Below are 27,893 nucleotides of genomic sequence, written 5' to 3'. Positions count from 1 at the left end.
TCCAAAGCTTCCACGGCCTCCCCTTTTTTTCTGTTTTTCTTGTGCAATTGTATCCCGCAGATGAATCGGAAGGAAGAAGCTCTCCGTTTTGTGCGGAGATTATCAGATGAAAAAGAGCGAAAAACGCGAGGATTATTGTGGCTGGAGAGGATTTTAATATTAATAGTTTTTTGCCCTTCTTTTCTTCCCCCCTTTTCCCCTCCTCCTCCTCCCCGATGAGACAGAAGGTAGATTGCCTCTGCTGCTTTCCTTTTGCCGATTCGGTGTGACAGGGATGATGGATGATCCAGCCGAGCTAAACAACTCCTCCCCTTCATCTCCTCCCTGTCAAAGCCAGTCCGGGCTGCTGCTGCAGGAATAAAATAAGGAATATATTCCCTCTGCACTGCTGCACAATGCAGCCCGCTCCTGTGGAACACGCTCACTCCGTGCAACAATATTAAAAGTCCACACACACACACACACACGGTTCCCTCTTGTTCGTGCGTGCGTTAGAGGCAACATGTTAATAACGCTCGTGTTATTGGTTCTGGATTCTTTTTTTCTGCAGAGCTGATAAAATGAGGTGTAGGTCTGAGGAAAGAGTATTTTTAGACGGGCGTCTGTCGTCGGATGAGAAAGTTTATTTACTTGTTTGTTGTTCTGGGCGGTGGTCACGGACGGGAGGGTCCTCCGCTCTGCAGCTGGCTCCCCCCCAAAATGGCAGGGCTCTGGGGGACAGTCGTGCATGTTTGGCCTGTAAGTGCACGCGCGTTCCTCTCTTTTATTTGGAGAAAAAGAAAGAAAGAAAGAAAGAAAAAAAAATCAGCAGTTTTCTCATCTCGCCATAAGGTGTTTCTATGGCTACGTGCTGCAGGCTGCAGGCCCGTGCGAGCGGGTCAGAGGCGGGGGTCCCTGGGAGAAAAGGGCCGCATTTGGCTGATCATTTATCAATGTCAACCGCATAATGATTCTCCCTGCAGTCCCCCTATTGATGAGGATAATTACATTAGCTCAGAGTGACTGATCAATAAAGCCCAGGGAAAATGGTTTATTATAGCACCACCGAAAAGCCTTTTCTCTGAGAGGGGACCGGCGTTTTTTTTTTCTTTTCCCTCTCTAAATAATAAAAGACAAGGTTGATCTTCGACTCTGGGAGGATAATGGAGTGCAAGGCTAAACTTCTCCACGCAGGGTTTTATTTTAGTCTTGTCATTGGCGCATGTAAGTTTCAAATCTTCTGTCTTTTGTGCGCCTCCGTGTTTGCTTATAGCCCGAGGCGGCCGAACCCCTGGCAGCAAAGATCCAAATAGTATCAATTTATTCATTTTTGTCCGTAGCTTCCTGTAGGATCGTTGTCAAAGCAGCAGCTCCCGCGCTGACTGGAGATAAGGGTTTTTTAAAAAAAAAAAAAAAAAAGCTAATTGTTGTGTTGGTAAACCAGTAAAAGAAAAAAAAACGGGGACGGAAGTAAAATAGGCTACCCAGAAAAAAGACGGGCGGTGAATGCATGTGTCCCCCCCTCTCTCCTCCCTCTCTCTCCATGCGTGTGTGTGCGTGTGCGTGTGTGTGTGTGTTCTTTAATTGTCAACAACTTATCCCCTGCAGGAATGTTGCAAACTCTTTCGCCTTAATTCTCCGCGGTGCTGCGCGCCAGCTCCCATTTACCGCTGATGAACGTGTCTGCAGGAGACAGCTCCATTATCTATTTATCATTTATGATAGTATTTCCTCAGACAATGCAGCCAGAGCCACCGATGGCCCTTCACTGCCCTTTCACAAACGCGCACTTCTTTATTTGTTCGATGGCATTTTGGATAAATGGAAAATGAGGATTTTTATCTGAAAGAAATAAAGCCTTGACCTATAAAAAATATCATCCGCGCGCGTGTTCTGGAGGATTTGACAGTTATTCATTCGTTTATTTTTGAGTTTACTTTGGAAAAATATCAACTATTCCTGGGTTTTATTGAATCCAAACGGCGGCCTGTTTAAGGAGATTTGTGGCTTTAGGGGAAACAGATCTAAGTAGATGGGTAATATTCAGCCTCTTTTTGGAGACCCCCCCTCCTCCTTCTTCACACATCAGCGGTGCTTGTCTTCTTAAAAATGAGTGACAGTCACCCCCAACACCCGCCTCCTCCTGCCAACACAGTCACCCCCAAAAAAGTAAAATCTTAATGATGTGAAAATTATAATTAGTCAAATAACGTAGCTGCGGGGCTTCGGGATGAGCAGAAAGTGGAAATCGCAGTGTCCGGCGGTGAGGGGGGGGTGGCTGGGGGTGCATGAGTGCAGAATAAATAAGGCGCAATAAAAAGGAAAATAGCCGGAGTTTAGTCAAGCCTTCGGGTACTCAAGCCTTTATTTCAATCAGTTAAGATTTAATTAGCCGAGCCGCGGGCCCGAGCCTTTCCCTTTCTCTCATTATGCTTTCTCCAGGATCACAATGGCCCCAAGGTTGTCAACATTTGACCGGTTTTTCCAGTGAAATAATCACGGTTTATGGCTTGTGAACCCACAAGGAATGCCAAATAAATCTGCTGTTATTCTATTATGAGGCGGAAGTGCTAACGCGGTCGCGACCAATCATCGAGTGGCCTCAATTTATGGGGCCAGTTTGCGTTATTATTCCCGTTATTGCTTTATTATTGTGGAGCGCGGCGTTTTGGAGGAATTTCATAATAATAATAATAAAATTGGGCGTGGTTCGGGAGTTCACGAGGACACCAGACAGACCCACATTTCTATAGTCTCAGATTAATTAATAATTAACATTACTGTATGGAGCCAACACACGTTCAAATGTTCCTTTTACCCACCCACACACACACGCACAGAGAGAGAGAGAGAGAGAGAGAGAGAGAGAGAGAGAGAGAGAGAGAGAGAGAGAGAGAGAGAGAGGAGAGAGAGAGAGAGAGAGAGAGAGAGCGTCCCTCCCCTTCAACGTTATTACAGCATGGCGACCCCTTCTGGAGGCCAAAGTAAATGTGTACACAGACAGAAGGAGCGTTGCATGCTGGGTGCCATCAGCTGGTCCGGTTCTTTCTTCAGGACCTTTGGGTTATAATATTGATCACGTTCTCTGCTCCATCATAAAGTTTTTACCTTTTAAAGCTCTGTGACCCGCTGCAGAGTTTGGCCCCCGCCTCACGGCTCTCTCAGATCTCTCAGATCTGCGTCAGGCCCCCACGCTGGTGGTAAAATCAATATAAAATGGTTTGTGGATGGGCCCCCAGTTGGCCCCCGATCCTTCATTTTCCGCGCGGGGCGAAGAAGGACTAAAAGAAGTTGGTGAGTCGCGACATTTTGGGGGAACCGTCGGTATTTAGAACTCCGGGGGGTGACGTCATTCAGCCAGGAGCCCGGCAGGAACCGGGGAGCGCTGGCATCATTAATCACGACCCTGCTTGAAAGAATATGACTGAAAGTATGGAATGAGCGGCCATTATCGGCTCACATGGCCGCTAAAACCGCTCTTCACTTACAAAACAGTGTAACGGCGAGGAGGGGAGACTGGAGGAGGAAGCTGGTGTTACTGGGATGGAGTTACAGGCTATAGTTTCCTCTGGAGCAAAGCTTCAAGAGGGGGTGCATTCACATGCAATTAATTAATGATCCATTTCAAATAAATAAATGCCATCTATTATTTTTCAAACGATTTTCTTTTTCTAATATGTGTCAATGAATTAATAAAGGCACCATGATGACAGGAATGACGTTTTACAATAAAAGCCATCTTAACAATTCAAACCTTCAAAAACATGCGATTGAAACGCACACAAGACCACATTTAGATCGATTTTCATTCCATTTTTCTTTTATCTTAAAGAAGCAAATGACCTTGCAGGACATATTTTATCAGCAGTTTCCGGGAATTATCGTTTTAAATGATCCACTTTTAGGAGGATCGTGTGGTGGTCGGATTATTTTCGGCAGAAAGTGACGTGTGTAGGCGGAACCAGGGTGTCGGCAGAAGGGCAGCACGAATTTAGATGCAGTCTTTTAGGTCTGCAAAAATACATAAATAAATAAGAAGAAGAACAAGGATTTAAAAAACGAACACGGTGGGTCTGATAAGTTAGGGTTTGAATTTCAGGCACTGAATTTTTCAATTGCTTTTTTACAATCCCCTCCTAAAATGTTATCGTATTTATTTTTTTATTGGTATAACTTTTGAGCTTCCTCCTATGGACTCCAGTAAAATCAGGAAGAAGCTGCAGCGATAAAACCCAGTTAGGCCCAGATGTGGTACCAGGAACCTTTTTAGCACATGGCTGTGGTGGGAATAAATAGTATCCAATTGAGGGGGGGGTGAGACATAAGGCTATTTGGGTGTGTGTCCACAGGAGAGCTGCTTTTTCATATCACCATTACACAATAAAGCCCTGTGGAGCCCGTCTCACAAGTCCCGCTTTGTTTCCCAACAAGGAGCGTAAACTGTTGTCAATATTCCGCCAGCCTTCATCTGCCAATAACGACAGGCAGCCGGCCTCGTATCTTATCTGCGGACCAGGTAGCGGCGTACCTGCGGGGAATAACTGCTGCGATAAAGAGCAGCCGCTCCAATAGGAAGGCTCTTGTCTGTCTGTGAGGAGTTAATGGAGAACGCCACTGGAGACAGGAAGTCCTCAGAAAGTGAAAAGGACTTTATTGCTGGCCTGAATGGACCGGCGTAGGGTTTCCCCAAACCCAGTGGGGGAAGAAGAAGAAAAAAACCAGCACTACAGGTCATCACAACACTGCCACAGAGTTCAAGCGATTCGGCGCAACATCGCGTCGCCCCATTCATGCGGCCTCGCTGGGATCCCTTCGGGATGTGGGGGGGGGCATAAAAGCCTGGGATGGTTCATGTTTTCCGCAAATGTTGCCTGAGCAACAGGTACGTGCGGCTGTAACCCAGCATGCACTGCAGCCTGACATCATCGAGGCCTCTAAAAATGAACTGCAACATCGATCCCTCGCAGGCCGACCTCCCGTAAGTCAAATATAGACGGTGTGGGACATGTGTTTGGACGGGAGGCGTATATTTACCTGTCACCGCCGGCCCAAGGACGAGGCAAGTGAGGTCTGGAGGTAGAAATGAGTTGTAAAATTGATAAACGAGCCACATTTCAGGCAGTGGAAAACCAGAGTTGGCACCGAACTTCCATCCAAACAGTTAATTGCTCAGTGCGGTGATGGTCCAGCAAACTACTTACTCCAGTAAACCTCATCCTTTTCTCCTTCGGGAATGGCGGAAAAACATTGTGTATCTATAGGCAACTGTTCAATAAAGCAGCCCATCTTGGGTTCTTTCATATACTTCCAAAATTAAGCTGAGTCGGCGCATCATGGCGTCGTTTCATCGGCGCGGGGGAACCCATGCCAGCTTTTATGGCGGTGATAAATAATCAGGCAGTTTGTTTTGACAAATGCTGGGATGGATCCGAAAGAGCGCGGCACCGCGTGCAGAGCCACCGACTGGATTAGCGGCTCTGATTACGTCCGGGACCCGGGCACCAATCAAAAAGCTGCGGTTGCAGTGTAATGGCCCACGCGCGCCTTGGCAAGGCGGCGGCTTCGCCTCCTCCCGGGTGAGCTTATTTCATAATAACAAGCTTGTGGCGGCTCTCATCAGGCAATCACTAACAGAGGATGAGGGAAAGGGTGAGCCAGAGTTTGTTTTGGCTGAATAGGAGTTTGTCGATTAACCTTCTCCCCTCCCCCGCCAGATGGTTTCCACGGTCATATTTTCCTACAGCGCGCAGCTCCAGTCGCTCTCCGGATGCTGCCGGTTCTCGTACCGCCGCCGTCTTGCCCCCCCCCCCCCTCCTGTCTTGCATCCAGGCCCTGGTGAAGGTACCTGCGGCCCTCCTGTGTACCCTGGCTGAGCGGAGAAGATGACAGGCTCTGGGCCCCCTCTGTCACAGCCCAAATGCCACCCAGGGGTTGACGACCTTTTCCATTGGCTGACGTAAGAGCAGGCAGCCTCTGTGCGCACGTGTCACCCCTATGGTTACAACCACAAATGCACGATCGCCCCAGTTTGTCAGACTTCCTCTCCTAGACTGCTGCATTTGTACCCACGGCAACGCACATTAGAACCATAAAGGCAGTTCTTATTTCAAAAGCTGTGTGACATCTTGGCTGCATTTCACTGCGGACAACATGGCGTATCGGGTCACGACGGGAGGAACTCCAGATATGCTGCTTGGATATGTCGGGAAGCGTTAGTTACAGGGCCAGTGGCAGTAATAAATGAGAGGATGGCTGTAGATGGAATACCGCTGTGAGCAACAAGTCCAGTCAACACCTTCGCTCCATGTCGCAAACGGTGGGAAGCACCGATCTGAAGAGACCAAAACTGAGATGTGCCTTCAAAATACTGCGAAATTCCGAAGGGTCCGAACCGTCTGTGTACCATAGTTTGAATAAAACGGAGACTCTGAAAGAGAATATTTCAGTGGTGCTGCTGTGCATCACATCCGTCGCTATACAGAACCAGCTCCCACATAGCTGCCCCTTTCAGAGCTGTTCATTTGCCATCAAACATGCCATCTGCCCCCCGTTCTGTCAGTCAAACATTCGGAATCCCCTTCGGACCGTTTTCTCATGATCCATTGTTGTTTTTAAATAACAGCGTCTGATTAGTTTCCCCAAAAATAATAAATTCCGTCATGCGTTCCTCAGAGAAGCCCCCCCCCCCCCCCCCCGACCCCTGTTGTAAGAAAGAGACTGTATTGTTTTTTTTATAATGTAAAACCAGTTGCTTGGGCTTCTCCAGAAGAACTGAGGGAGAACATGCTGGCCCGAGGAGGCCGAGAGGATCTGGACTAATAGAGCTCCACTGCCCGGGGCTGAAACACTCCCAGAGCCCTCCGAGCATTAATAAGGCAGCAGCATCAGGGAAGTGCGTTTGGTGGTCTGAGAGAGGCAGAACCCACTGGTCCAGCTTCTATTTCACCCCTCTGAAGCTCAGCAGCACGTTGGGCAGCAGGAGGTAGAAAACAGCAGGAGGCTGCACCCACGTGAACTGAATCAAAATGACCGGACACGCGGGACCTGGAATACAGGCAGCGATTACAAAATTGGAAGAAATAAATCAAAATTCGATGCACATTTGTCCTGTTGGGTAGGAGCAGTTTGCACAAGGACGCTGATATTCCTGAACGCGCTCCAAACCTGTCGTTTTTAGGGAGAACTGCACCGTTGTCCTCATCAGAACGACTCATAAAAAAAAGATGGGCCGGCAAAGGAAACCACAAAATAAAGACATCTGCCTGTTAATTATCACACGGAGGGATTTTTTTTCTTTATTTACTCTCATCGCCGTCTTTGAAGTGGATCTTTAAAAAGTGCATATCCAGCTTTCATTGTGCGCAGGGGCTCATTTATAGGCGCTGACCCTGGCTCCTCTCTCTGTGCGACAGCCATCTTGGAAAACAATGGCAGGAAGGCTTGAAACTTGAGAGGAACTGAATCTGCTCTTTTCTGTTTTTTCTTCTTATTCAACTGAGAATGTGTCCCCCCTCCCCCTGTGGAGTAAAATAGCTCTGTTTTTGCATCCAACAGGAGCCATAAACTGATGTCTAAGCATTCCACGGCCGGGCAAAAGGCCCTGAGTTTAACTGGACACATGGGGACAGTTGTTTTGTACCGCATGGAGCATGAGGGGGGCCCGACAGAGGAAGCTGCGGCCGCCTGGCGACCTCGCTGTGACCCGCTGGCCTCTGCACGGAGGGATCAAGGCCTAGGTGGGAGCCGGCTGAGGGTTAGAGGTTTAAGGGTAACAAATCAAGCAACACTTTAGTGCTATTTAACCCCACATTCCATATCTCTGCAACTGCGTGAGCCGCCCGTATGAGTGCCGAGCAAACACAGAAAGGCTTATTTTTATTCCGTAAATGGGGGCGGGCACTTTAGGAGTTTAGGCAACGGTGTAATAAAGGCGGCGAGAACACGGTTCCACTCGTATTAAGTTCCGCTTTGATTGATCCGACTGCCGCAGAACAAGTGAACGGTAATAACAGCTGCGAAAGCTCAGCCGTAAAAGAGCGGGAAAATAAACTGGGAACCGGCTGGGATTGGGACCAGGGTTCTTCAGGCGATAGGGAATTATCTTTGAGCTAGTTTTTATGATTTATTATTTCAAAATGAGTCATTTGTACAGCCTCTTTTGTGGGTTTGCGTCTGGTTTCTGCTGGTTCTCAGTGGGACAGAGACGAGTTTCCCTCTGAAAGAAATAAAAAAAAAAGACAACATCTCTTTTCTCAGCGAGGGGGGGCACCGAACACGTGTTACTTGATACCAGTTTTATGAAATATTCCTTTTTCCCTCCATCATTTTTTAGAGTCATAAAAAAGGGAGAGAGGACGGAGACTCCCCTTACAGACGGTGAATATTCCCCCCTAAAAGCATCCGTCAAGGTTATGTTCACTCCGGTTCCTCTACCTGCGAAGGTTCCTCTGCTGCTGCCTGCACATAAAACTGCTGAGCACCTTCAGTTTAAGGTGCTCTCAAAAGCAGCATTCAAAAAAGAACATTTAAAACAGTTTATCACAATGATTTATTAATAATATACATAAAAACCCACAGAATACCATCTTTAATCGCACATTAGACACATTTCCATTTTATAAATGTTGCTATTCTTTCATCTCAGTGTGAACTGGAAGACTTTTTATATTAACTAATTCACTCAAGGGTGCTGAATGAAACACATTAACGCCCAAGAGACTGAATTATTTGTCCACAGTAAGTAAAGATAAAGTATATAATAACAATTTGATGAAACTTTTGTCAGGAAGTTCTTAACAGACTTTATAATATGAAATGAATAAGGTCAGAGGGAGATCAACTTTAGTTAGAATTGATTTTATTCACCCCCCACACCCCAGAGATCAATAGTGCACTGAATGACGCAGGTAAGAGTCAAGCATCCACCCAATCCAGCCAGCCCCCCCCACAGAAAAACCGTTAGTTTATCTACCAGTGGAGCAGAGGAGGAAGTAGTGACAAAGGCCAGGACATCACGGGTGATAAGAAAGGTCCGAATGTCCCTCTTTGGCCCTGGATCTTGTTGTGTGTGTGTGTGTGTGTGTGTTGGGGGGGCAGCTGAATGCACGGACGTGTACCCAGAGTACTGAAAGTACTGGTCTGTGTTTCGTGTGAGCTGTGAAAGACATGGAGCGATGAGGGAGGGTCAGGTGGAGTTCAGAGCAGATCTTTTTTTTAACACGTCTCGCGCTGCAGGAAGGCCAAATTGCTTCCGCGTCCCTGTTCCTACCCTTCCCGCCTCCTTGCCTTCCGCTCTCTTTCCTTCCATTCAAAGCCTCAATCTTCAGTTTTCTGTTTGCCCTCATGAGCGGAACTCTTCGTCTTTTATTCTTCTTTCATTTGGGCTCCTGTGACGGCAGCTCGTCTTGGCTGGCGTGGCAGAGGGTGACGATGTCGGTGGGGAAGCAGTCCTTCAGCAGGATCCCTCTGTCTCTCTGGCAGTCCAGCTCGCCGATGAAACCGTACCAGTAGATCACGAGGCCCGGGCCGAACCTGCGGTGTGAAATAGGAGGAAGAGGGCAGGTTAGCCTCCACCGCTGCCATCACAAACAGCTCTGAAGCTGATGTGGATTAGATGCTGTAAAAGTCATATCTGCAAAATGCTTTTGGATGTTGACTTTGGGTTCTGGAGCCGCGGGAAGAAAGCAGGGAGAGGCGAGTAAAAAGACAGATACTACGGGCGGGAAGATGGGATACTAGCGAGACTGATCTCTCAGAGATAAGGTCATTTAAATTTTCCTTTGATCGCCATCCAGGAAACTTGTGTTGAATCAAACAATAAAAGCCGCCGGGAAGATTAAGATCTTTCTGACAGGGTGATACACACTTGATCACATTACAATGGCAGCGAAATAACAACAATCTGTTAAATAACAAAGCTCTACGCCATTGCCTCCGCATCCTGTCATGGGAAGCCTTTGGCACTCGGGAGTGCACGTAGAGTTCACCAGCGAGCTGGATCTGCCGGCTGATGCTAGCCAGTCCAAGTGTGTCCAGCTGTTTCATTCACGTCCACGCTTGAGAAACGCGGCGACGTTACTGAAATCTATAAATAATTACTCGCCGAGCAACCGAGAAGCCAAGTTCATCCTGTTTAAACGTGAGGCGTTTTCGTGCTGCCTTCTATTTTGGTTCTCATGCCTTTCATCACGCTGTTGCTAGTATGTCTTATAGGCAGCGCCGCTCCCACAAACCTGAAGGTCTGAATCAAAGCGAAAAACCAATTAAAACGCAGTGAACGGTGAACTCAGGGAGGCAACAGTGAAGCTCATCTGGCTTCTGCGCATCTTAATCTTCTAAACATTAGCTGCCGTGCACGGTTGTCGCTGTTAAAACTCTGCACCTGCAAGACCAGACTCAGGGAGCGACGGCTGCTCTGGTCCCAGACGCTTAACAATGCAGCGCGGGCCTCTGAGAAACTAGACAGGAAACCCCGGAGAGAAACAGAAGGTCACCTCCAAGGTCATGTGAGCAAAGGTTCAACTCTTAGATTCATCTCTTGATGATGTCCTGTTAAAATAACAACACTGACACCACATGATGCGATTTCAATAATCTTTTTTTGGTCAAAATGTAATTTATCTCCAAGAGCCACATGTTGTGACTGTGAGCTCCATGCTTATATGCAGTGTCGTCCTTGAGTGCGCGCACTCACGCTATGGTGGCTGTACGCTCATCCCTCTGAGAGGCCCTTTAAGCGCCGCGTGCTTCTGAGCCCCATCTTCGCATTCTGCATTTTACAGTGTGTGATTTACGTCTCTGTATCTATGAGCAAACAGCCCAGGAGAGGTTCACCGCGGTGTCACACACATAGCTCAGCCTCTCCACAGTGTGCAAAGCCCCCGGACTCGCACCGCGGCCACGGCTCACCGCAGCATGCGGCTGCCAACTCTTAATATGGAAATGTTATGGAAAGACAACCTAAACATTTACATTAGATGACTTTAGAAAAAGGGGCTAGGCTCTTCTTTTGATTCAGCTGCTTTTCTCTATTTCCTGTTCTCTGGGTTGAGCGCAGGGTGAGGTTAAAATTGTGGGGGGAAAAAGATGGGGGAGAGCGGTCTGAGGAGCTGAGAGAGGCAACCTTCTGAAAAGGTTAAAACTGTACATCAACAGATAAGGCGGCGGCGTGCCATACATCATGTCCCCGGTCTGTCAGATGAGGCCGAGCGCAAATTGAAACAAGCAAAATTATAAACACGGGGGAGCCATGTCACCAAGGCCGCTCCGTTCCCCAAGGAAAATAAATGGACTCTGAATTAATGCCAGTCAACAGTAAAGCGTCCTTTGACGGGAAAATCCGCGACAGCGAGTAGAAACGATAACAAAGGCGGGGGACAGGAATTCAGGAGGCCAAAAGTGAGCTTAAGAAAAAGTTTGAAGACTCACACTCTAATAATCCCCGACGTTTTAAAGATGCCGTCCCTCAGAAGTGGATGGAAGTTCAAATTATGGTTGGCTCATCTTAACCTGCTGCGTGCTTATTACACACAACACCTCAGAGGCAGCCATCTCCCAATAAACACCTAACTGGCTAATGACTCGCTGAAACTGTTTGTGAAACGCAGCTAATTTCGGGGGGGGGGGGGGACTTGACAGGCCTGTTTGTGGATTGCGATTGCCAGCCATGCTTTAGTCGGTGTTAATGAGCTGGTGGTGGTCGCATTCAAAGCAGGTGCCGAGCAGCTCACAGAGGCGTTGGGGGACAAAAATCCCTCAAATTGAGAGGGGGGGGGGTTATTAACGTCTGGATACCGTGCGTGTGCATGCGCACCCAATTTCAAGTGTACAATTAGCGCTGTGTTAGCAGTGGCGATCTCCGTACACATCTCACCTGCTGAAAATGAGCAAAGCAAAAGCTACGAAACCAACAATTCTTTCCACAGAAATGAGGAATGAGACACTCCTGTCAAAGAACAGCATTAGGAGTTATCAATGCAACCGGAACAAACCTAAGCTGGGGTTTAAAATAGCATCACTACAAGGCACGGGCCCGTTTTAAACAAATGCCCCGGCAATAATTTAGACAGTGTAATCCTCCACCTGAGGGATGAACTCTGTCTCACAAGCCGCACCACAAAGACCTCTTTGTCCTCAGCCTCCATACATCAGGGCATAACGTCTTCCCAGTAAAGAAAGGCCAAACATTTACGTGAAATATGGAACCTGCTGGGTGTCTTTTCAGATGCAGAGGGTGGGGGTTATAAAGGCTTTTTCCTTAACAAAGGTCAAACAATGGCGATACGACTCCCGCTGTGTACTGTACACCCAGCGTGTGTATTCTAACAGTCTTGGCAGTGGCTGTTTGTGGTAAGTCGGCCAGCCACGCGATAAAGACACCCTGATAACGTGCACGTCTCTGGAAACACACAGGATATTTAAAGATTGACAGCGCCTGGAGGGGTGGCCACAAAAAGGAAGGGGGTATATTAAGTCAACAATAAAAAAAACACATGATTTCCAGTTACTGGCAAAATCTGAGTTAAGAATGGAGCACATTCAATGGCCCCTCCACTCTTACACGAGAAGTCATGCTTAGATAAGTAAAACACAAATTTAGCGGCTTGTAATCATGTTGGATTGGTGGGCACGGAGAGGAACAAAGAAAACATTATCCACAGGTGCACTTCCCATAACGTCTCCATGTTTTGTCTTGATGTGGCGAACTATGTACACTGTATGTATGGCATGTTTGCGCAGTGTTACATTTAACAAAGAGGTGTGTGGGTGTAATTTGCACGTATGAAGGGTGTAGGAGGTCAGGTCGAGTCAGTGTGTTGCGAGCCGCGAGGTGCACAAGGGGCTAATTTATGTCCGCTGAGGTGAAATACCAAAACGGTGGTCAGAGGAAGAGGAGGTCTTTCTTTGTGCTCCCAGAACACACAAAACCGTAATCTCCATAATAAAAACAATGGCTGCGTTTTTACTGCATATTATTTGGGTAATTCCGTGCACCCTCCTCGTTGCCATGAGCCTGCACCGCGGGAGTCTTTATCTCTCAGACAAATTATCACTTTCACTGTCCTCAGCCCCCTCCCAGCCTGCTATCACTTTACCCTCCTTCTCAAATTAACCTAAATCTTATCACTACGCCCACACACGTGCGGAATCATTTGATAAGTTGGCTGATATAGCATTATGCAAATTGCTACATAAGGCAATAAGCTTTAGATTTAATATTTGTATTCACGTTACAGCATAGTGCTAAGAAAAGGCAGTTTACCAAAACATCTTCCAGTGGAAATGAGAAGTCCGTGTCTGTGTTTGGACCTCTTCAGTCACCTACAACATTAGCAACACATAGCTGTGGAGGGTCAGATCTGTACACACGACATTCACGTGTTATTCCCTAAGACACAGCGTGCAAAACCTTAACGAATCAACTAATATTTGCCTCCGATTGCTCGTTTACTTGCAGCATCGCCCTTTATGCGGAACGTTGTAACCAGGATGTAAAAATGCTTCATGGCTGTGATATACTCCAGCGGAGTGAGGGTTAACCTTCAGATGGTCAGAGCTCACCTGAACTTTTCTCAGATATTGACTCCCCATCGTCCGTAACGACCCTCTACATCATGAAAACGGCTTGCTCTCTTCAGTTATGACATGCTGAGTGGGTATTCATTAACACTTGCTGATATTATTAAATTCTATTATGGCTGTGGCTGTAAATGGTGTCTTCTGTGCCAGTGTTGAAATCCTGAGCAGGTAATAACTGAGGGTACGTATATATTTGAAATATACTGACTGCACAGGCTTAAGACGACCTTGATTGTGACTGATCTGGCCGTGAGTCTGAGGGATTTGCTTGTCTTTTATGATGTTGAACTCCCCTAAGGAAATGAATTAAACATCAGCTTGAACACACTTTTGGAGCTTGTAGGTTTTGTTAAGTTTTGCTTGGTAACAGAATGCTACCGCTGTGAAAGGCGCACAGGCTGGGGGCTGGGAGGCGGAGAAGACCACATCGTCAAGGGGAAACATGCACCTTTAACCTGTTATTGTGAACTCCCAGCAGCCCTGGACGATAATTGCCACCTGTCTCTGGGGAAAGGCAGTCAAAGGAAGGCAGGGTGACAGCCATTTTGTGTCTGCCGTTACTCCTCACCCTCGCACAGCCTTGGTCCGAAGTCCTGCTCTTAACCCTGGCCGTTAACGTGTTTTCAATTTAGGATGATCCCCCACTACAGACGTGGCCCTAATCAACAACAGTTTGCACTGTAACCCTATCTGCCCTTGTGAGGGCAGCGTCAGCGTGACCGGGCGCCTGCAAAGCTAATGTGTCCAGTTGAGCAGCGACGTTATTTGTGTATATAAGGATGATATCATGTTTATATGTGAGGTCATAGGACACGGCCTGGGAAACTTGGCAATCCTCTTTTCCCCTCTTGTAATGTTACAAAAACAAACATACAAATCACAAAACACACAAGAGCTGTACTACTGGCCCAATTTTATCATCTGACGGAGATACAAGACTCGTATCTTAGACGGTACTTGTGCCATTTGTGAGGTTTGAGCTGCAAGTCCAGCATTGAATTGCTGTTGGGACTGTTTGTTGTGTCAGGCTATTGGCCTCTGCAGCCTCTAGAAGAGCCCTGCCCCAAAATTAGAGCGTGGCCTCTAACGTCTCCCTGGGAGAGAAAGAGGCCTGGCTTTCGTCCAAATCAGCACCTTTGGAAGTGCAGTCGTGTTACCGCCACTAAATCAACATGTCAGCACCAAGCTCAGTGAACTTCTCTACCCAGACTCCACCGGTCACAGCCACCCCACACCTAATGAATTGGTGCAAATGTCCAGCTGTCTGCTATGGTGAGATATGAGGAGAAGGACGAGAAATGGCTGTTTTTTCAGCTTTTGCGTCTGGGATTTGTGGTCTATCAATAAGATGATGACATAAAAACATTGGTCATCTTAACCAAGAACGTTTGTGGCGAAATGGACATTGCCGGGTTAGGGCATCCCTCAGCGTCTACCCAGGGCTATGGGTTAAAAATGGAGGCGTCCTAGTTTAGGGTTGAGTTTGAAGACAGAGGCCGGCAAAGGACCACAGAACCTGTGTGCTTACTCTGCAGTTTGTTTACATTCCTGAGGGTAATTTTAGCCCTTGGGAGAGGACCAGAAGCGGAGGGGGGGCGGCGTGTCGTCGGGCCGGCATGTCGTCGTGCCTTTCAGTGGTCAACCAGGCCTGCCAGCACAGTGGCGGCACCTGGACATCTGCGGTCCTGCTAACAGGCCCACCACAGAGCTCCATTAGCGCTGGCAAACACAGGATATCCCTCATGTTTTCACTGATGATCTGAGGTGCAAATCTAATTTTATTGTAGTTTTTTCAGAATTTGTTCTGTAAACAAAACAATGATCCTGGCCAAAGAATTGCCGAGGGCCCCGGTGAACATGTTGGGATTTGTCGTTTTGTATTAATACCAGTCCACATCCTCCCTTCAAAGGACAAGAAAGCCAAGTGTCCGTGTGTGTCCCGCAGTGCTTGTGTTTCTGTACATGTGGAACGGAGAGGCCGAGAGAGAGCTTATCGAAACTAATTAGGGGAGGGATCAGGATGGAAGTTAAACACTGAGCTACATGTAATGAAAGAAGCAGAGAAGGGAGGGGGGGGCATCTAGGGGTCAGGCCCACACCAAACGGTGGTCCTCGGGCAATCTGGTATTGATTTTTACTCGTTTGGGGATGAAGGTGGACGGGGGTAGGGAGCCAAGGAGAGACAGAGAGAGCCAGACAGACAGACCGAGAGAGAGAGAGAGAGAGAGAGCACTAAGGGTCTTGTGAGTTGTCAACTTGACAGTTTAACCCCTTTTGGAGGAGAACAAACAAACAGAGGGATCTCCTGGGCTGACACTGCTGATCTGTCATAGCGATGACACTGCAAAGCCCCACACAATGCCCACACAGGAGGAGAGGAGTGGGGAGGAAAGCCTGGATGCAGATATTCTGAGGTACATTCCTGAAGTCCCTGAAGAGGGTGGAACGATCTGAAAGGTCTAATACTAATGATCGTGAAAAAGGTCTACCATTGAAGGGAGAAAATACGGTCAGATGTTTGGAGGTTTAGGCGGCCCAGATTAGAACAAATGTGTGTCCTGCCGGAGATATGACAAAAGCCTGAACCTGTTACACCTTTGTATTCATTTCCAGAGGATCCAAAAATTGGAGTCTTTAAGATAAAGGAAGAGTTTAAACATAGCGATGTACTCAGATGTCAGCATTCCTCTCTTGTCACTCAATCTGTGAACCCCCCCGCCCCGAGCACCTTCCCTCACATGTCCTTAAACACTTGAAGACCCCTTTTACTTCTCTCTTCACATCGCCTCATTGCTTTGTCACATTGCCGAAGGGGACTCCATTAGCCTGGCCATGCACGAAGCCCCTCAGTCACACTTTTACTTAACGCACACACACACAGAAGGAGGCCGATATGCCTAGCTCAGGCTGTCCGCATCATATTAGCGGCCCCCGTTATCCCTATTATAGCCTTCGAATGCTCCATCATGACGGATGCTACGGGGTCCCTCACTTGTCAAGACTTGTCAGACAGAAGGGGAGTCTGGATACACACAGCTGACAGGTAATCTTAATGTCTTCAATTAGCCCAATTAGGCCTGTCATAAACAATTCGATAAGTGCTCGACCAACACAAACAGATAAACGCAACACGAGCACACGCGGACGTACACACTCGCTCACAAGGTCTGCGGGGTATTAATGAAAAGGGTAATGGGTATATCAGTGGACGGTTGCCTTTGGTCTCGGGGAGGGGTGTGTCCCCACGCGCTGCTCTCAGCTGTGAACTGCTGGCTGCTACCTGGTCACTCCAAATTGTACCATCTCCTTTCATTAGCAGAGCGCCGGCTGAGAATCTGAAAGGCTGTGACAAAATTCATTTGAGAGGAGTGGGAGCAGATTGCCTGGAGCAGGTGTTATAAGGGAGATAAAACTAAAGCCGCACATTTGAGAGGCTCTGCCTGTGTGCACATAGGTGTGCGTTTTACTCTGTGTGTATCGGGGAGGCACGCCCAGTCTGTTTTCTCCTCGCTTTGGTAAATGGATAATGACACAAAAGGAAAAAAACGAGCCAGAACCAGGAAGTCTTCGCAGCGCCAAGGTATAATGTAAATATTGTCTCTAGTATGACTAAACAGAGCAACACCTTCCTGAGCAGGGGAATGCGTGAAAATGTTTAATTTGTCCCTGCTTTAAAATCTACCAGTGAGCACTGCCTCCCACATGACTTTAGCTGCTTTTGTACTTCACTGAAATCCAGCCATTTGGAGTCTCTCAGCTTATTTCTCCTCAGGCACATTTCAGAGACACAACCCACTGATCGAAAAAGAAAAAGGAGAATCCAGTGTTTGGATGAGACCAGAGCAAAGCTGCCATCAATATTTCAACAAGAACCTCAGATCAACAGCTTCCCGCTGCGATGTGCACGCGCCTCAACCAGCCCAATTTCAGCCGAAGAGATGCTACTCTGAGTGCCGCATTTATAGCCTCTGAGCTTTTATGAGTTAACAAAATATTTTAAAAAATAAATAATGTAAACAATACGATAAACGGTAAACACCTCACATGTTAAAATGACGACCATAAGCTGAATTGTGAATTCAGGACTCGGTGAGACACAAACCAACTGGCCTCAGCGAGATCGGTGATAGACATCTGAACCTACTTCTGAAGCTTACCGCGTGATGCTAGAACGCCACAAAAGAAGGAGAGGAGGAGAGAACGAATTGAAGAAAGAGAAAAGCCGGTGCTAGGAAGTTGTAAAAGGAAATTGCTTTTGGCAACTATTTGTTCAAGCACCAGATTTTATTTTTTTTTCATCTTTATACCAACCCTGAGAGCCCCCATTGGAAAAAAGGGCAGGTTCCCCTAATGAGTAATCTATTTCAAAGCAGTCGTGTCTGGGCATGACAGTTTACTGAGAGGCTTGAAGAACTGGTAATTACCAGTGTTACGGGGCAATTAATGCATATTACACTGCAGCACTCATGGCGGTGACTGTCAGCTCCCCAATAAAAATGAGCACTCTTCAGCTAAAGGGTGACATTAATTGGGCCCTTAATGACTATGCAGAGGAACCAAGCCAAATAGGAACAAAACAGGGGACTAGCTCTGACTCCAGCAGAGGCTTGAAAATTGGACTAAAAATGAGATTAATTGCTGTTTAGAAAAAAAAAGGAAGGGGAGAAATGTGGTGAGGGGAAGGGGAGAAAGAGGTTGGAATTACAGGGTGCAGAGAGCAAGCAGCGCTCATACAAATGACAATTCAATTAATTATTTCATACAGTATTTCCTATACCTTCAAGTGTGCATTGTAAGCAAATGCTGGGTCCCTATATGTTGCGTATCGCAGGCGTTGCACGCATGTCGCCCATGTAGTGACGCCCACGCTCAACAGGAAGAATGCATCTCTAATCCTCATTTGGGTGAAAAGAAGCATTAGAGAAGATATACAGCATATATATAGATCTGATGAATGCAAAGACGATCAGGAGGTTAGGCCTCCCAACGTGGAATGGAATAAAATCATCTTAAGAATCAAATATGCAGCCGAGATTCTAGGTAATCCATTCAAATGAATCTCACCGTATTCCTATAGTTGATAAAAACACTAATCAAGGCTTAAAAATAAATCGGCGAAACTGCATCTTTCCCACCCTGCAAGTGTTTGTTCAGGAGATCAAGGACGGAGTAATTCTGAGTAATGTAGCCAAAGCCAAGCACACGCTCAGCCCTACCTGAATATGCAAGCCCCAAATCATGAAAAACATCAATGTGGAAAAACATGCCACCATTTGCATACATTTTTGATTTTGGATTTCCCGGCTGCTTAAATATGCGGTTAGAAATACCGCGGCACTGCCTCTCGCGCTGTCACGCTGCACGCTCACGCTGTCATTGGTCCTGATAGAACTCCTCAGCTTCAAAGGGGGCTTTGCAACGAAGAGGAGAATGAGCAAATATTTGAATTGCAAAAACACATCATCTTGTGAGGGGAGTAAAATTTCAGCCAACTTTTTTTTTTGAGTTAGAGACAACCGCAGCCCCCTGCAAACGAACCCTCTGCGAGCAGCACGTAAAGTTAACATATTCATGGGGTAAGCACTCCGTTTGCTAATTTACCATATCCAAATTTGTGTAATGGGATGTGACACATTTTCAAGGGGATTGTGGAAATAAACTTTAATTTAAAGAGAAAACCAGTAAAAAATGTTTAAGCTCCCCCTGTACTTAACTGGAATCCACTGCACAAATCCAGGGTCTCAGACAACCTGACATGGGTTTGATTACAGACTGAAGTGTAATTAGCTACTTAAGTCATCCTCCACAGTAAGTAGCATGTTTAATGTACAGAGGCCATAGACCAACATGGCTAAAAAGGCCTTTAGATACAACAGGAATATTCAGCACAGTCTTTTTATAGGCATTTACAAGAAATCTCCCCAGGAGAATAGAATGATTATTAATAAATCAATATGAATAGATTTTCGATATGGGTCACAGCACATTTTATAGAACAAAGTCTGCAATTTAACAGCAGAATTAAAAGGAATAAAAGTCAAAATTGAGGCCAAATATTCATTTCTGAAGATCTCCATCTCTCAGATGTACATTTTAATTCCTGCAGCAGACCAGCTGCTTTTCATTTACATGTCCAAAACAGTGCAGTCATAAAACTGTCGAAACATATTCACATTTGTTTTTTGCTATACGTGATGTAGCTGATTGTGCTAGCCGAGTACACATTATTGTCTGAAATCAAGTGCAGGCGTGTAGAAACAAACTGGTACTGGCCCGGTTCCTTTATCATCAAGTATCAGTTTTACGGCTAAAATATTGGCAATGGGAATTTACTGGGAATTTACAACCCTGTGTGCAGAAAGTGTAAATGTATTTTATATAACTTCAAGGCTACCTTGGCAAATAGTGAGCATCTGAAAAATGCAGTGTCTCCTGGATGTGCAAAGAAACCACATGGTATAGAAACTAATCTAAAGAATGACACTCAAACAGCTTTCGGTCAAAATAATTCAATTTTACTCAATTCTATACAATAACTGATCAAATCATTTGATCTATAATTTAAAAAATTTGCATCCAAACTTGATTGTAAAGCTGAAAAGAACCCCACTTTACCAATTGCTTTATGTTTAATTCGTAGCATTACCCCGGCAACCTCAATATATCTGCGCCATCGCAGCTCCCGGCATTCAACCCTCTCGTGGCCTCAACTCTTTGTGGCTCGCCTACGTGTAGACAAGTTGGAGACAGGTCTGAGCAGAAATCAAACTAGAATGATGGATGGCTTTACTGCACAATGACCTCTGTCACTGAGTTCTTGCCCTAAATCAATGCTGGCGATAAGGGCCCTCCGCTGGTGATCACCTTGGTATGTTCACTAACAGACCTTATCTGTGGCAGGAGGAAGTGTGAGTAATAACTAAAGACAAGCTATGACAAAACCACTAACAACACCATGTCAAACACAATTTACAATGTATATCCCCCTGCACCCCCTCTGCTGCTGTTAAAACAGTAATTATGAGAACCAAAGTGACTGTGGATGGCGCCTTTACGGGGTTTAAGTGTGTTCAAGAGTGCTGCGCCTGAGCTCACTATAAGGAAAAGTAGAGTCCCAACATCTATGGGACCCTTATGTGGCACTTCATTCAGAGGTGTGTGTGATGTAGGAGGGCAGTAGAGCAAAGAGCAAGCTTCCAAGCAGTCACATCAAAATGGAGGCAGATCCCAAACATGACATCAAACAGTGCAATTAGCTGACCCACTCTCTCCCAGAGCCGCAGTCTCGGACCCTCTACCTTAAACAGCCTGATTAAAATATGTTTGTAATATTTCAGAAAAACTGCAAAAACATTCTTGCGGGGCCTAATCCCTTTTTTCCGTCACTTCTCAGGAGCGCAGGTAACCTTCGAGCCAGTTTCCCATGAACTCAGCAGCGCGATTTGAAAACAAAATGACTGAAGAGGGGATAAAAGGTTCATTCCAGTATGTTTTGCTTTGCCGGGCCAGCTGAAAGTAAATGTTTTGCGATCATTCTTCAGAAAATGTAGCCCATTTCTGATGTGTGGTGAATTTTAAAAACAGAGCAAGTAGCCTTTTTTCTCCAAGTGTTGGTTCAGTTCAGTGTTGGGACTCAGGCGGCTGTCAGCAGCTCTGCTGAGGGCCGTTAAGTCTGCTCACCACCAAATCAAGAGTGCTGTGTGCTGTCTGTGAGTGAGACAGATATTCTAGTGATAAGTGACTGCAAATAAGTTATATATAGTTTTAGCACTTTTTGAGCAAGCTCACTAAACAAACTGTGAGTACTGTCTGAGAGCATTTGTTAGCATTTATTCCTGACAACCGGGACCATGAATACAGGGTTCCTTGGAATGAAAAGTGCTCCAAAACTCTGTCCAAAGTTAATAGTTTCCACATCCGTTCTAGTTGCAGGCGCAGAACAACGCGATGTGTCGCACCGGCTGCAGCTGCGCCCAAATTGAAGTGGCACTTTTTATCGGCGGCCTCCCGCCAAACAGCCCCATTCTGCCCTTTCACTTCTAACCTCTGTGACACATACGTTCCTTATACAGTGGGGTCATTAAAAAAAACTCACAGCCGTCATCGAGGAGACAGATTCTGGGTTTCACGTAGGACAAAATTCATGGTGCCAGCATGCCAGCTGATGGAGACATCACTCAAAATGAGAAATAAATTTCACTGACATCTCCGCGGCGGCTGCACGAAGGAAGCGGCTCAAGGCCTCAAACTTAGTGCAGTTTATATTTCACTTGTTCAGAAATATTTGCCTCTTTTATCTTGCATCGGGCCCAGGGAACAGGATCAGGTATCGCTAACTATCCGCCTTAGATGAAATGTTACTTTGGCAGCAGACAGAGTTGGAATTTGGATAATTTCATTAATCTTTTTACGTCTTAAGCCTCTGTCATGAAGGTTTGGTCTACGGCATTCATTTAATATACATAACAGATCAAAAAAAGAAAGAAAGAAAGTGCATTAGCAAAATTAGCACAAGAATACATTAGCAGCCACACTGAGTGCCCATTTTCTCTCAGGAGTTTTAAAAGGGTTCACGAGCCAAATGATTTTTCTTCCTAATCATATACAGACCTGTTGACGTGATAGATTTTGTACATTAAGCTCGAGAATTGATGCAGCAAAATGAGAGGGTCAGCATTTGCCTTTGATTACAAAGTCCCACTAAAGAACAGGCAGGCAGAGATGTTTCAGCTATCAGGCAATCAGACCACTGCGAGACGTGAAACCTAAACCAGAGATGGGAGAGGGCGGCCTGGGAACAAAAACAGGGGGAGAAGGTCCTGGCAAGGCTCGCAAACAAATGTCAGGCTGAGGAGCAAAGATTCTATTTGCCTGTATCTCTTTCCTCTATCCTGGCATCAAGTACCATGAAGCGGATGCCTCCAAACCTGGTGCTATAAATTTGGTTTTTTTTATGAGAAATCAGTCAAAAGCACTGCCAGGAGGTACTGCAAAATCAGCTAAAGGGTTTGTGGAGTGAAATAAACTTAAGTCACACACTGTGTAACATCCTGGTAGATGAATGAGTCCACAAACAGAATTACAGTGAGAACTACAAGCAGAAATCCCACAAAACTGAGACTACTGGGGGGAAATTAAAAAGAGCAGCTGCTGTTTTTTTGCTTCTAATAGTTAGGAATGACTAAACAGAAGCTAATAGGTGAAAATCTAAAAGGTTTGCAGCTGTGCTGAGGAATATTTTTGTATAATAAAAAAAAACCCTAAAAACGTTGCATTAGTCAATCAGGAATTTATTCTATACATTTTTAGGAACTATTCACTGGAAAATAAACATGGGTGGCAACAGGAAAAAAAACACAAGGTTATGTGAGGGACAACAGGCCTATAAAAAGAAGCCTACTGTCTAGATTATCTATAAGGAACCACTTATCACCGGCGACCAGCTTTGCACAGTGACTGATGGGCCTCCACAGACCATGAGTACCAGCACATTATCTGGTACACACAGCACCGCTCTTTAAACACAAAGGCAGAAATATGAAGCATTGTTTCCGCCGCTGTCTTTGGGTTAAAAAAAAAATCTATTTATTGTTGGCCTGGAGAAGAAAGCCTTTTGACCATTTTTGGTCATGTAGACACACGAGAAGACGCTGGCCGAGATATAAGTTCAAATGAGCCAGATGAGTCCAATCCATTTATAGAAAAAAAACACAGATTTAAGGCAAAAATCTCAAAAGTCCTCATCAAATGGTCTCATATTTGGATAAGGAAAGGTTATCTTCATAAAACAACAGCCGTTTGTCTGAAGGTTTTTCAACTGTAGCTCTTACATAATGTATATAAAACCCCTGATGAGCAAAAACACCCTGTAACAAAGGTGAAAACAAACAAGGCTGACAAGATGTGTCGTGTCAAATTCTGTCTGTCACTAAACTATTGATATGATGGACACCTGAATGTCTTTTGGGCATCAGACAGGTATTAGGATTCTTCTGTTAGAGGGGGGGTTTACAGATCTCCTTTAATCACCTCCGACTGCCTGCTGCCGACGTCTTCCTGGAATAGGACCAACGAGGTCCCTGTTTTGGGGAGCAGGGGGAGACAGAAGCCGTGTCACTGTGAGAAAGGCGTGTGACTCCACGCCTGACGACATATTTTGTGAAAGCTGACAAAAAAAATCTGCGTTAATCTTTTAAAAATGTTCCACAGCAGATCTGCAACTCGCGGAGCGGACATGCTCGCACCTCATTTGACTTGAGGCTTTCTTCTCCATCTCAGCGTCACGGCCGAGCAGAGAGACAGGAGGCAGGAAAGGAACCACTGGGATGCCGCTTTCTGTCCTGCTCCTCATTTATTCACACGGCGGCCGTGTCAAAGCCCCTCTCACCCTCAATGCTAAATGACAAATTTGGATAATGCGCAGATACAAGCCTACAAATATAAATAGGTGACAAGGAGGCTTAGCCGGAGCTAAATCCCGTGGCTGCTGGAGACCTGAGAGTGCGGATTACACCCCAGAAGCCTTAGACAATGCACACAAATGTGCATCCTTAAAAGCATGAAATCCTTGAAGCATCAGAGCCGACTTGTCATTTGCCATTAATATTCCAAGTTGCTTGTGCTGTGGGGGCCACCCTTGCACTGTGCTGATGTGGCAAAGCCCTGAAGGAACGACCACTGTGCAGAGCTATTTTTCTAGCTGTGGAATAGGAGAGGATGTCATAACAAAGGAAACAATAAAGGGGGCCATGTTCCTGCTCTGCATGGGGTATCCAGATCTATTAATAGGTGGAAGGCAATGTCAGAGGCGTGGATGGTTTACCAGGAAAACCTTTATAAGAAATAGTAATATGCTAAACAAACGAACTTAAGCAAAACCGGATGTAGAATGTAGCTATGTAAACTAGCTATTTCAATAAAGACCCATAACAGCGTTTATTGCAGCCATTTGCCCCTTTGTATGTTGCGTGTGTCCCTGACAGGGATACAGGCTGCATTGTAGCAAAACACAAGGTCTTGGAAGTGTCACATCGTCACCGCTGAAGTGCCAGAACCTTCCTCGGGGATAGTCCTGCAATGTCCAGCTTCATCGGATCAGCGGCGTCCACAACCTGTGGGCGGCTCTCCCAGGTGACAAGCCCTATCTGTGCGCGCCTCATGACGGCCCCGCTGCAGAGACGTAGAGTCCTACCCTGCAAGGACGACGGAACCTGGCTGCCTGACACCGGAAACACATGCGAGGCTTCTGATGCGCATTTCTAAATGTTGTGTTTGAGGCATTGTTTTGGCCATCCAGTGATCGGGTCACAGGCCGATTGATGATGGAAAAATACAGTTTTAAAATGATAAATTGGATTCAATGGGTATTCAGCTAAGTGCACAACATATTGGACATGCTTAGATTTAAGCATTATTGGCAACAATAATAGAATATATCAAATTTAATAAAAGTATTTGAATAAAACAGTTATCCTGCAATGTTATAAATGTAACCACAGGTTCCAGAGAAAGTTCGCCCAGACCCCAAGATGACTAATTGTAGCGACGTCAACCGATTATTGTCCATTTATTAGCCAACACTGTCAGTGAGCAGATTAGTGAAGCTGCGATGCAACAAAGCAGGAGCATTAATTGGTCCCTGCAGCAAACGGATCTGAATGGGAACCATTTAGAACAAAGAAATGTCTGCCGAAAGTAGGAAAATGACATTAATAATCCGGGCCATGACTATTACAATTACTAAAACAAAGGAGCCAGATGAAATTGTGTGCATGTGTGTGAATTCAAACCTCACTGACTTTCCAAGTGGTCAAACTGGATGATGTATATCGGCAAACCCAAAAGTCATAACCCCCATTACATATGGTGGAGAAATGAGGCATACTGTCCCATTATAATGCTATAAATCATCTTTTTGCGGACAGCTGACAGCTTTTTATCAGATCTAACCTTTTCAAGCCTCCATTAAGAGAGCTAACATTTTCAACTCTGACACATTTCCCAGTTTACGAATCTCGTAGCTGATTTACTTTGGGGGGGGGGGGGGGGGGGGGCGCGTCGGTGCTTATTTCCACACAGGCTGTCCATTGTGGTACACTGGTTGGAATGGGGGAGGGAAACTGAGAGGGGGCAAATAGAAAAGCGGGCCCCGAATCCTGTTTTCCATTTGACATTTTTCCTTTGGCCGTGCGACTCCATGGTGTACAGTAATCAATGGCAAAACTCCGTCTTGTTGTGGATGTTTTATTCTCTTATTTCATGTTCTTTAGCGATGCACATCAGTCTGGCTTTTCTTTGCTCCAGAGTGCTGTATTGATTTGAACTCTTTTCTTGCATGTTTTATTTAGGTTTCAGGTCCCTAAATATGCTAAATGACAAATGAATTCTTATCCTAGACTTTGCAAAATGAGGACAGAATGACAAAAGTGCCTTAAAGCTAAACCATTTAGCACATTTAAAATATGTACAAGTCAAAGTTATCTTAATATGGTTGGGAAATAGGTTGGAAATATATTTTAAAAAAAATCTAATGAGACAAGGCAGAACTTCAGAGACTTATGGAAGTAACTTTGAAACCCATAATTGATTTAAACGCACCATCATTGAGGATGGGCTGTTGAGGTGGGACCGCACGAGGGTTCATATTTCATTACATGCTGTGTTTAACCTTACCCACTTCTCCTAAAACACACAAGAGGCTCATTATGTGTTTAATATTCACCAGCAGGTGAATAATTTTCATGCAACTCTGATAGTTGGGTGAGATGGATAACTCAATTATGGGGACATCCGTCAGAGCAGAGCGCTGGCTGGCGCTGGAATGCCACCAGCTAAGATTGATGGCTGGGAGACACCGATAGCTGCTGCCTCGCATCTCATCCAGGCACTGGGCCTGAACACGCCGTTTGATTTTGCAGAGGACCGTTTTTCTCTTCATTTCGCCCCCCTTTTATCTTTTTTTTTTTTTCCTTGGGAGCATTGTAGGTAAAGCGTCATTACCCCTCACTCCACTGAAGAGGGGTTCATTATGGGGTTAGTGTGTTGGCAAGACTATTGTTTGGATGATAAATGCAGTTGGTGAGGGCTTTGGAGGGAAAATTAGTTATGTTTTTTTCCTTTCCATCTACAAAAACATGTCCCCGTAGCTCACTCAGCGGTGCTCGAGGGCAAACCGAGAACAATTAACGCAAGCAATGGGTGAAGCGGTTCGGTTAAAGCAAAGAGGGAATTCATGAAAAATAAGCAAATCACTGGAAATGTCAATCAGGGGCAATGAAGTAATTACAAGCACCACTGTGTGATTCCAAGAGCACTCAAAGAGAAACCCAAAAGGTTTGGATTCAAACACGAAAGTTTGATGAATGAAGGAATGGACAAACAACCTAAACATCGGCCCTTCAGGACTTCTCTCACAAACTGAATCCACCTAATGGGAAGTGAAGGGAGGATGATGTCACCCCATCACTCTCCTGTTCCCCCCCTTAACTCTCTCTGTGCTGGGTTTATGATTTTCAGAACACAAAGCACCGACCCCATATTGACTTGCAACTTTTCCGAACACACAGATCCACGCCCATTCGTGCACAGCGTGCGCGTGCCGCACAAGAGGATGACAGGAAGAGGAGACGAGGCTAATGGTCAGGTGTCAGCAGTAAAAGTCAATTAAAAATTACAAGGGCGCCAGGTAAGGTGTGAAGGGAGTGACGATTTTTCTCTCCCTGTTTGACACAGCACTGTTTATCTGACCGAGCTGCTGGCTGACATGATGGGATCTACTTTGGCAGCTCCTTAATACACACGGACAAGGTCGCTCCACTGAATATCAATGAAAGACAGCCGTGGGCAAGTATGTGAGACTAACTGTAACTGTCCAATCAGGGTTGGCTCTGAGAGTTTGGCCTACTCCAGGCATAAAGTTATATGAGGGAAAAGAAAGGCAGAAAAATGATGCCTTCTTAAATCCACATGAAAAATGAAGTATGACTTATGTGCACACTAAAATATTTATGATGATTTATGAGTCATTTCCACGTGATTATTATAACTTTCACATCATTAATATGATTGACTTTATGAAAGCAAGCAATGATTTAAGTCATTCCTCATTAGAAATGGTCAACAAATGTTCTTTGTGCATTTTAGTGATGTAATTAAACCTAAACCCACTTTATATGGAAATAACACCACTGGATTCTTAACACTTCATATAAACATCACAAAAACACAGCTTAAAACATTCTGTTTTTTAAAAATACAACTTTAAAAAATGAAATATATGGCTGAACAAAATTCCTTAGTTTAAGAAGAAGAAATGAATTGAATTAGACAGTGAATTA

General features: G+C 45.6%; 1 protein-coding gene and 1 long non-coding RNA gene across 4 annotated transcripts in view; one reads left to right on the top strand and one right to left on the bottom strand.

The window, feature by feature from the left end:
* Positions 1-2,913: 2,913 nt before the first annotated feature.
* On the top strand, positions 2,914-27,893 carry LOC130540201 (uncharacterized). 2 transcript variants are annotated; one of them, XR_008954331.1, is made up of 5 exons: positions 2,914-5,555; positions 5,694-5,935; positions 7,534-7,715; positions 27,123-27,194; positions 27,289-27,893. It is a non-coding gene; the product is annotated as an uncharacterized LOC130540201 (long non-coding RNA). The 2 variants fall into 2 exon arrangements; XR_008954330.1 differs by having other exon boundaries at positions 2,914-5,935.
* cdin1 (CDAN1 interacting nuclease 1) overlaps positions 8,504-27,893 on the bottom strand; it is a 42,720-nt gene continuing 23,330 nt past the window's right edge. For both annotated transcript variants that reach the window (XM_057059187.1, XM_057059188.1), the window contains exon 12: positions 8,504-9,510. In XM_057059187.1, the coding sequence (XP_056915167.1) occupies positions 9,354-9,510 (157 nt within the window). In that variant the 3' untranslated portion in view covers positions 8,504-9,353. The remainder of the gene's footprint in view (positions 9,511-27,893) is intronic.

This window comes from Takifugu flavidus, chromosome 16 (genome assembly GCF_003711565.1).
Source record: "Takifugu flavidus isolate HTHZ2018 chromosome 16, ASM371156v2, whole genome shotgun sequence".
NCBI lineage: Eukaryota > Metazoa > Chordata > Actinopteri > Tetraodontiformes > Tetraodontidae > Takifugu > Takifugu flavidus.
Note: the sequence above shows the minus strand (reverse complement) of the source record. Positions and strands in the feature narration are given on the sequence as shown.